The sequence below is a fragment of the Frankliniella occidentalis genome, unplaced genomic scaffold (assembly GCF_000697945.3).
Source record: "Frankliniella occidentalis isolate FOCC.00 unplaced genomic scaffold, Focc_3.1 Scaffold44, whole genome shotgun sequence".
In the NCBI taxonomy this organism is placed as follows: domain Eukaryota; kingdom Metazoa; phylum Arthropoda; class Insecta; order Thysanoptera; family Thripidae; genus Frankliniella; species Frankliniella occidentalis.
The window spans coordinates 185,785-195,040 of record NW_026267174.1 but is presented as its reverse complement, the minus strand read 5'-3'; the positions used below and the strand labels follow the sequence as shown (position 1 = coordinate 195,040).

At 51.7% G+C, this 9,256-nt stretch overlaps 1 protein-coding gene across 7 annotated transcripts in view; it reads left to right on the top strand.

The window, feature by feature from the left end:
• The window catches only part of LOC113206068 (regulator of G-protein signaling 7), a 67,943-nt gene that overhangs the window by 43,768 nt on the left and 14,919 nt on the right, over positions 1–9,256 (top strand). Inside the window, exons 3-15 of one of the 7 annotated variants that reach the window (XM_052266872.1) lie at positions 2,546–2,642; positions 2,731–2,781; positions 2,990–3,096; positions 3,507–3,626; positions 3,720–3,791; positions 3,894–4,076; positions 4,186–4,361; positions 6,357–6,430; positions 6,803–6,932; positions 7,479–7,700; positions 8,115–8,214; positions 8,407–8,555; positions 8,922–8,978. In XM_052266872.1, the coding sequence (XP_052122832.1) occupies positions 2,546–2,642; positions 2,731–2,781; positions 2,990–3,096; positions 3,507–3,626; positions 3,720–3,791; positions 3,894–4,076; positions 4,186–4,361; positions 6,357–6,430; positions 6,803–6,932; positions 7,479–7,700; positions 8,115–8,214; positions 8,407–8,555; positions 8,922–8,978 (1,538 nt within the window). Of the gene's footprint in view, positions 1–2,545; positions 2,643–2,730; positions 2,782–2,986; positions 3,097–3,503; positions 3,627–3,719; positions 3,792–3,893; positions 4,077–4,185; positions 4,362–6,356; positions 6,431–6,802; positions 6,933–7,478; positions 7,701–8,114; positions 8,215–8,406; positions 8,560–8,921; positions 8,979–9,256 lie in introns of those variants that run through there. The other 6 variants (XM_052266871.1, XM_052266870.1, XM_052266873.1 and 3 more) reach the window with 6 other exon arrangements.

The window sequence follows — 9,256 nt, the reverse complement described above, 5'->3', positions numbered from 1 at the left end:
CCCTACAGCAAAATTTGGCCAACCACGAAAACATGTCTAGTTGGTCTAGCTTAGCTCGATCGATTGCACACAAACCCACAAATACATCTAGCATGTTTGGAATTTACTCTAAATGTGTCTGACAAACTGTGGTACAAACCTTGCGAAACCATTGCGATTTATAATCCGAGAAAAAATCATTCGAAGAAATTTCTTCAAGGCAGGCTGACAAGGCTGCTAGGCTGCTTCGCAATTGCAAAGGACCGCTTTGAAATTGCCAAGCAAATGCTTCGTACCTACAGAGGATCTAAATCCTTTGCAGGCCTGCAAAGCTCTGCTTTGTAGGAATTTAACAGTGTAAGCTGACAGAATTGAGCTAGGAGCGGAGAGAACTAAAAAACTGCCCGACTTTGGCTTCGAAGTTAAAATTGAGATCTTGTGCTATACAGTTAGATTTGCAGAGGACCCTCTCTTCCACATATATTCGCTATAGCTGCCTCCCCTTTCTCTCGCCTCGCATCAGTCTCCCATCTCTACCCACGCATCGACTTTGCAATCAGGGCAGGACTGAAAGAGAGAGAGAGAGAGAGAGAGAGAGAGAGAGAGAGAGAGAGAGAGAGAGAGAGAGAGAGAAGGGAGAGAACAGGGAGGACAGCGCTGGGCGTCTATCCTGTTCACCCATCAATATTCCCGCGATCAATCATTTAGAATTTGATTCGTCGCGTGGCGTGGCGCGGCGGGAAGTAGAAAAGGAAGGGAGGTGTAGCGCGGGGAGGGGGCGGGGGGTTGTTTTGGGAAACATGGGGGCTGCCAGTTATCGCTTCAGAAAATGAAATGCGTGGTTAACAATTTTAATATATTCGTTTTGGAAATGCATCGCTTGCTTGCCTGCCGTTGCGCGCGGCCTCAACCAAAAGCCGGCATGCCGGCAACAGAATACGTTCTTCCACCTTTACCTTTACTCTCCAAAATTCCTCCACAACCGTATTAAATTATGCCAAGAAGCACTTTCGATTTTTAAATCCTGCCTTGCCCTTCACCCCACTGAAGTGTTATCTAGCCTCACAATGGGCTTCTTGGGGAGGAGTCAAACCAATTCTTCTTCCACTTTTCGATTTGTGCTATCCTGCCGCGTCTCTTCGGCCAACATGATCATTTTTAAGGTATGAGCTTAGGCCATAATTAAACTCGGTCAGTTTTTGACCTTATTCAGAACCAACAATGTCTGTGTCTAGCTTCCTAGGTCAGCCCTCTCACACCCAAAGGTTGTAAGTGCTGCGATCGGCTTGCGAAGCTTGGCTAGCCATCCATAGCGTGAGGACAGCGTCCACCGCTGAGGAAAGGTGCCTCACTCCCTCGCCTGTCCGCTTTATGGGAACGTTCACCGTAGCCTGTCAGCTCATCAAATAACAATCTGCCCCTCAAAAACTAATTAATAAAGGCATGCGGAGAGGGCTGCTTGCGCTGAGACTCGCAGCAGGTGTCGTCTCGCTCTTTTGGCCACGGTGTTGTATTGTGCACTCGTCTTAGCATCCCCCTCCCCCTCTTCCTCCCTCTCTCGAGCCAACACGAAAGCATTCGGCAGCTCGAGGCCCCACGGAGCGCGCTGAGCGTAATAAACGTGCGCGCGCAGCTCTAGCCGGTAGAGGCGGCGGAGCCGAGCAACAAAAAAGAAAATAAAAAGGCATAGAAAAATTGGTTCAGCCGTTTTCGGACCCACACGCACGCACCCACACACACACACAGTCAATCGTTTTTCTGGTGTTTTTTATCACTTCTGTGACCACCTGTCTGCAGCCGGTGCTCTCCTCATCCACACTCGATATACAGAAATTTCTTTTGTCGCGTCATGCCATTTCTTCGTGAAAAGATCGTCTTTTGGCGTGGAGTCCTCCTCGTCGTCGTCGCGGCTGAAAGCAGGGCGTCATGGCTCGGCGAGGCAGCTCGTCGCCGTGTTTGCCAACACTCTGTTTACACCACGACGGCCTGTGCGGCCTGCTCTGCCTGGGCGAGCGGAGCGGGCACCTGCACTCCGCTCCTCCCCCATTTACCACTTCAGCCCCCCCCTCCTCCTCCCATTCCCATCTCCCGCTGGTCAACCCCCACCTTGCCACGTCAAGGCACGGTACGCCATATACACCTTACGCCCTCGCACTTGCCTCTTACCCCGGCGCACACGGTGGCACTGGCATCTCTCTCCCTCGATCTCCTTCTATAGCCCTCCCCCTCCCTCTCTTTACCTGTGTCATGCGAGCCCCCCTCCCCTCTCCTACGCATCCCTTCTTTGCCACTCTCCAACGTGTTCCAACGCCACAAGGTATCGGGTTGCTGAAAGGTCAGCCGATGGGAAAGGCGAAGGCGGCCGGCGCAAAAGCGCGTCCGAAGGGTGGAATGCAACAATTTGTAACCCTAGGGAGAAAAAACGCAACGTGCGAGTTGTGTGTATCATTTCCGGAAACGCGTCCGAAAAAAAAGGCATATCCTAATCTACAGTACTTAGTTATTCTGTGTATGATTTACTTTCGAACAATTTTCTGATCCTTTCTCTTTTTCTCGTAATTTACAGATGGAGGGGCTGGTTCGGGAGATGCAGGATCCAGAAACAGGGGTACCGGTGCGCTGCCAGAAACTTTTTCTTACTTCAATACCTTCCGCGTTCATGGGTGAGTTTCGGTTCCAAACCATAGTGTGGTCTGTACACCGACGAGCGACAAACTCTTCTCATCTCAACATTTCGGATGTTCCCCACAGGTTACGATCTGATTGAGTGGCTGATGGACCGACTCAACATCGAAGAGTCAGGTACGACTTTCTCTAAGCGCTTCGTCTCTTTTACTGTCTCTCTGCCTGAGACTCCATGCTGCTGCAATTTACTTTTTTTTATTGAAGAAAAAAAAGCCTCTTTTCAATCTAATTTGAATGGCCCCCTCCCTCGGCCTCGCCAGTCGCTAGAGCGGAAATCAGGGCTAATTGGTGTGTTTCCTCTGTTCCTACCGGTCGTCCGCAGTAGAGGCGCTGCATATCGGGAACCTGCTGTGTCAGTACGGGTACTTCTTCCCGGTGAGCGACACCAAGAACCTCGTGGTCAAAGACGACAGCTCGCTGTACCGGTTCCAAGTGAGTATTGGCAGCACTCGCTCTGCCCTTCTGACTGGACTCCAGAGGATAAGCATCCATCTAAAAACAAAACAAAAGCTCGATGACATGTTGACTGGCAACCTCATGGTTTAGTTTATACACTGATTTTCAGGCCCCAACCGAATGAACTATTGCATCGTTTTACACATAGGAACTTCTACCGTTCAGCATGTGAAAGGCACATGTGTAATAGTGTACAATAACACACCTGTAGAGAGATCCCTATCACAGTGAAAACATTGCTAAAATACTAACGTCGAAAGAACATGTTCTGTTGGACGTTCAACTGCAACCTTGCACCCCTACTCCACCCTCCCTTCACCCTCCAGCACTGCCTGGCATGGTTCTGGAACGCCGGTCCCATTAAGGCGATCGCCGCACTGTTGCAGACGCCCCTGTACTGGCCATGGCAAAACAACAAGATGCCGGACAACGTGGAGTACGCCATCTACCTGCTCAAGAGGACCATGAGGAACAAACAACGGCACGGCTTGGAGGAATACGAGATGGTGAGTGTGCTTCCCGTTAAAACTTTCGCAGCCCGAAAACTTTCACGTTATGTTTCATTTCTAAATTCACTAATGCAATAATGAATGTTGCAGGAGGCGCTCAACAGCCTCAAGAGTAATCTCAAGAACAAATGGGAATGCATAACGCTTCAGGCAGACGAACAGGTAAAATTCCCTTAGATTCAGATTATTTATTTTTGGGTGATGCAGATGTTTGTCTGACTGAATGCTAAATTATCTTCATTTTTTTTTTCGCGGCTTCTCCAGGTTAAGAAGGCAAAAGGAATGAAGAAATGCGACAAGATCGTGCTGGACTCACAAGAACGCGCTTTCTGGAGAGTGAACCGCCCACCACCCGGCTTCCTCAACTCGCTGGAGTACGTCCCCATCCCGAGCAGGAGTAGGAGCAGCAAGCCGAAGAAACGCAGCATAGAGGATGTTCAGAGAGAAGTGAGCCTATGAAATCGTTTGAATTACCCACATTGAACACAAAAAATGTGGCATGGCATATCTGATTTTAAAAAAAATTGAGAGTTTTATTGTCCTTTTTTGCCACAAGGTGGATTTTTTGCGGAGATGCCTGGATCGGACAAGGATCAAAATGTCAGTAGCGCTCGAGTCGTTAATGCAGTACTGCGAAATGTTTTGCGAGTGGGACCCGATGGTAACGCCACCTCAACCATCCAACCCTTGGACATCGGAAGACCCGAGCTTTTGGAGCATCAACAGTCCGATGTGAGTACACGCCACTGTAACAGAGCAGGGAGCCACAATCACGCCTTATGGCCCGTATGTATCGCGTAGCACAAAAGGGATCGTCCAGAAAGTCTCTCGCCATTCGTCCAAGTTCAGTCTGTGAAGGCCCTAGGAGCACCTCAGCAGACCGCCTGATACGTAGGCAAACGATTGCCTGCAAGGCATGCCTGTAAAGCAAGTAACCTATGCGCTGAATTTCGCAGGCGTCGGGCTCCCGTAATTTGCAGAATGAATCTGAGGATAAAAGGATGCAAGCAGTGTGAACACGCAGCAGTGTTGAGGGATTGCCTACTCTTTGCAACCGTGAGAGGCCATTGCCCCTGCGGTCATATTGAGTATGCAATCCCGCAACACTGCTGCGTATTCACAGGTGTACCCGGGTCCGACCTACGGTCTCAAAATGAAGTGAGGTACACTCAGGTCGATCCCTAGCACCAAGTGACGTTTATGGCACTGAACGTTGTCTTTTTTTTTTTTTTTTTTTTGGCTCCCGCTACGTTCAGGCGACGTTTTCTAGGAATGATCTGTGCTGCCGTAGGGGGAGGAGGGAGAGAGTCATTGGTACCAGGCGCAGGGGCGACCCGCTGCTGCTCTGCGAGCTGATCGGAATGGCTCCTATCCACGTTACCTCACCGTCAAGACGTTTACGATTTTGTTTTTTGTTTTATTTGCCCCTCCTCCTCTGAGCTCTCGGCAGATGCGCCACAGCAGGAGCTGTAGTGGCGGGAGAAAGAGGACGTCAAGAGAGGAGCGGACTGCTATTTGGAATGCTAATACCCACAGCACTTCCCCTATCCCTTCCTCACCTCCTCTTTCCTTTCCTCTTCCTCTTCTGCCTATTCTTCTCCCTCTCTCTCTCTCCCTCTTCCACTCCCTTGAATCTCTACCACTTTCTCTACAGGGCTGCCACATCATATCTCTCTCTCTCTTTCTCTCTCTGGTCCCCGACTTTGGCGATGGTTTGAAAGCATTATGAAGGCCACACCTGACCTGGAGAAGAGGGGTGGGGGTGGGGAGGGTCGGCTTGGCGAGCCGGGGCCCCGCCGGCCGGGCTGTTTGATGAAACTGTTTAGTGAGGCGGTGGGCCACAAGGCTATCGCCCCTCCCAGCCTCTTCCCCTCCTCTAGTCGCGGCTTTGCTTCTCCGCTCACCGTTTTTGCCTTGCAGATAAGGACAGCAGTCTATATGAAGCGCGGAGAACAGTGTACGCCGGGGCGCATAAAATCGAAGCAGGTTCGCCCCGCCACGCCCCACCGCGCCCAGCCAAGCCCCCGCCACGCCTGAACTTGTTCTCGCAAAGTAGTGGTCCAGTCCCAACGCCAGAAGGTGGTGCGGGGCGACGGCGGTTGGTTACGCAAAGGGCGGGAAAGAGAGAGAGAGAGAGAGAGAGGGGGGGGGGGAGTCTTGTTGGAGAGAAGTAGGGGCTGGAAGAAAGCGCAGTCCCCGCTCTCCTGCTTCCTTTCCTCTTCCACCGCTTCCCCTTCCTCCCCCCTTTCCACCCTCTCGCCCCTCTGTGCCCCTCCCCAATATCGCAGTGAAGCAGTGGAAATCGCATTGTCTGCTCCGTCTCTGTTTACTCGCGTACATCTGCTTTGCTTTCCTTACATTGCGCTGTTGCCGTATCCAAAATTCTATAGTGGAGAGCGAGGAACGGAACGTATCGCCGTACTGAATACACCCTGCAGACATGACTCGCATGGCCAGGGGAAGCTCGGCTTTGCGAATAACGTCGCAGCTGGGTGATCCACGGGATTTAAATATCCCGTTGTGGTCGCCAGGGTGCAAGTAGTGTTCAGGGAGCCCGCGTATCGTGGCCTGTGGGCGACGCAGTCTAGTACCCGTGGTGTGTTCCGCCCCCCCCCCCCTTCCACCCTCCCTCTCTTCTCCCTTTCTCCTCCCCCGCCGCTCCCCCTGGTCGCCCCTCTCTCGGAATCCCGCCTTGGTCTCCAAAGTTGAGTTTTGTTTGTGTTGCAGCGTGGAAATCCCGACGGAGAAGCGGGTTCGGCGCTGGGCCATTAGCATGGAGGAACTCGTCTCCGACCCGACGGGTGAGTTGAATTATCTCTGCCAGACTACTATGACATTATTTCAGAGTACCTTACCTTTCCCTTGCCCTACATCTTCCTCCATGGAGAGTGCGCACTCGCCTCCAAATTTGCTTTTATGCTTTTTTGTCACCGTCTTTGAGGTCGGAATCAGCCCGCTTGCCCCCCGCATCGCTCAAAGGGTGCAAAAGTAAAGTAAAGATTGTACCTATACTTCGTTTGAGTTGCGTTGAATAATTAATTCAGTGGCGAAACTCGATGTTTTCCATATTTCTGTAGATATATACTTCAACAGCTCCCGCGCGTACAGCAGCCAATCAGTGACTCGTCGAGTGACTCGTCGACCAATCAGTTCCCGTCTCTTTGTTCCAACAGGCCTCCAGGAGTTCACCAACTACTTGCGGAAGGAGTACAGCCATGAAAACATTCGCTTCTGGCTAGCCGTCAACAGCCTGAGGCGGAGCTCTCAACGAGAGATCCCTCAGCGAGTCAAGGACATTTACAGGTATGCACCCTTCTCTCACAGTAACAACATCAACAACAACTCTTTGCTTGCCCAACTTTTAAACAAGGTATAAAACATTTCCGTCGGGATGGCGGTAGGCTGCGATAGGAGACTCCTGGCGCGCTGCTGGCAGCCCTACCCCCGTACAACTTGTGTACCAACTTGACGCGTCGAATTAACTCCTCCATACTTTTTAAATCAAAGTTGATTTGACAGCTCTAGTCAGTCCCGACCCCAATTCCCAACTTTGCCCGGGTGGCACGGTAAGGCGGAGACCGGGGCCGGCCCAGTCTGGTTGCCGAGAGTTTGTTTACTTTCGGGATTGATGTATCGTTAGCTGCCAACCTTCAGGGTCGTGCTCCTGACCCAAGCGCCCCCCCCCCCCCTGCTGCACCTACAATCTTTTCCACTGGGACTTCGCAGTTGTGCGGCCAACCAGAACAGTACTTAGATTAAGGTCGCCGATCGTCGCCACAGACCACAAACCATGACGCCTTAAGATTCACGTGATTGCGGGTCTCTAATTTCAAACTTCCCGCCCTGCAGCGAGTTCTTGGCCCCCGGGGCGCCGTGCGAGGTGAACATTGATGGGAAGACGATGGAGCGGACCCAGCAGGAGCTCAAGAACCCGTCCCGCTTCACGTTCGACCCGGCGGCCGAGCACGTCTACACCCTACTGCTCAAGAAGGACTGCTACCCGCGCTTCAGACGGTCCGAGATGTACAAGCAGCTCCTGGCGGCGGGGGTGCAGCCCAGCGCCAAGAAAAGGTGGGTCAAACTGTGACCGATATATGCAATAATTACTTCGGCCTAGTTTCATTGGTCAAAATTTCGCAGAACCAGTCAGAGGTTCTCACAATTGGTCACGATTTTGTCGTCTACTGATAGTTGACTGGTGATATGGGATCATCCAGAAAGTACGTCCGTCATTCGCCGTTACGAACCCTCCAAATGAAGGCAATGCAAGCGCTCATGGCGCCTGATGGGTAGGCAAAATAATGCATGCCGTGCTTGCGCGTATTGCGGGATGGCCTACCCCGAGTTTTGCAGGCGCCGAGCTTCTGTAATTTGCAGGATGATTTTGAGATAAACGGACGTACTTTCTGGACGATGATAGAAACATAAGTCACACCCCTATAGAAATATTTTACTGATGATTTTTTCTTCTGTTTTCGTCGGCAGATTTTTTAACTTTGGTCCTGGCAAGAAGAAGAACCAGCCCCAGGCATTGCTTCAACAGCAGCAGTCCACCGCTGCCTCCCTGTCGCAGCAGGTACAACAGGTTAGACGCTTTGCTTGGCTTCGTGCTCCTTTGACGACTCATGTTGGACGGCACTCACCGCCAGCCTCAGCCTGTTCAGTGTTCATTCCTCACTTGTACTTTTGGTTGATCACGTAGTTCGTACAAATTTTCTTGTCTCATATTGAGAAGTGATGTAGTTTTCTTGGAAACCTAATCGCGTTCCCATCGCAGGGTTCTCTCGCGGGACGCCGGCGAGGGAGTGACCGGTCGCTGAGCGGGTCCGCGCACGAGCTGGCCGTGTCCGGGGTGCGTGACAAGGACCTCAACCGGACGGTCAGCCACAGCCACTCGCAGTCCAACCTCAGCGACATCCCCTACAGGTAACACCCCGGTCGCACTGCCCCCCACCTCCCCAGCGTCCTAGAGGTAGACGTGCAATGCGCCGATGCGGTGCCACACACTAACTAAAGCACTAACTAAATCTAGACGGCGTGGGCCACGGAAGCTCTGCTCTGCACCCGCGAGAGTCTCGGACCGCTGCAGCGCGTGACGGTCTCGCGAGTCCGAACTCCCGCGGCAGCCCATGAGCCGGGGCTTCTCTGGCGCCCGCCCCATAGGGTGCCCGTAGGGCGCCGAACGTCTAGTCATAAAAATAAAATAAAAATGATAACCACGACCTCACACAAGAAAAGAGAACGTCCATACTGCACGCACATCATGCACTTAACACATGCCTGACATTGCAGGGGAGATCTACCTCCTGCTTGCCATTCCAAAGTGGCGCCCAGCATTTGGTCGAGCCTGTAAGTCAAATTATTTTCTCTTGCCTAGGTCTTTCGTGGGTGACCCTATTATATTGTTGTTGTTGTTCCCCTTTTTGTTTTTTTGTTCTGTGTGTTTCCCTTCTTATCCTACCTCTGTAGAATCGTGGTTACGCTCTCAGTCTTCTCGCTTTCTACACGATCTCAAAAGACGGTCATAAACTGCTCTCAAACAAATGTTATCATCTCAGTGGTCATATCTTGCAGCAGCTACTTCCTCGTTGCGAGTAAATGTTTTCTGAATAATTAAGATTTTATGT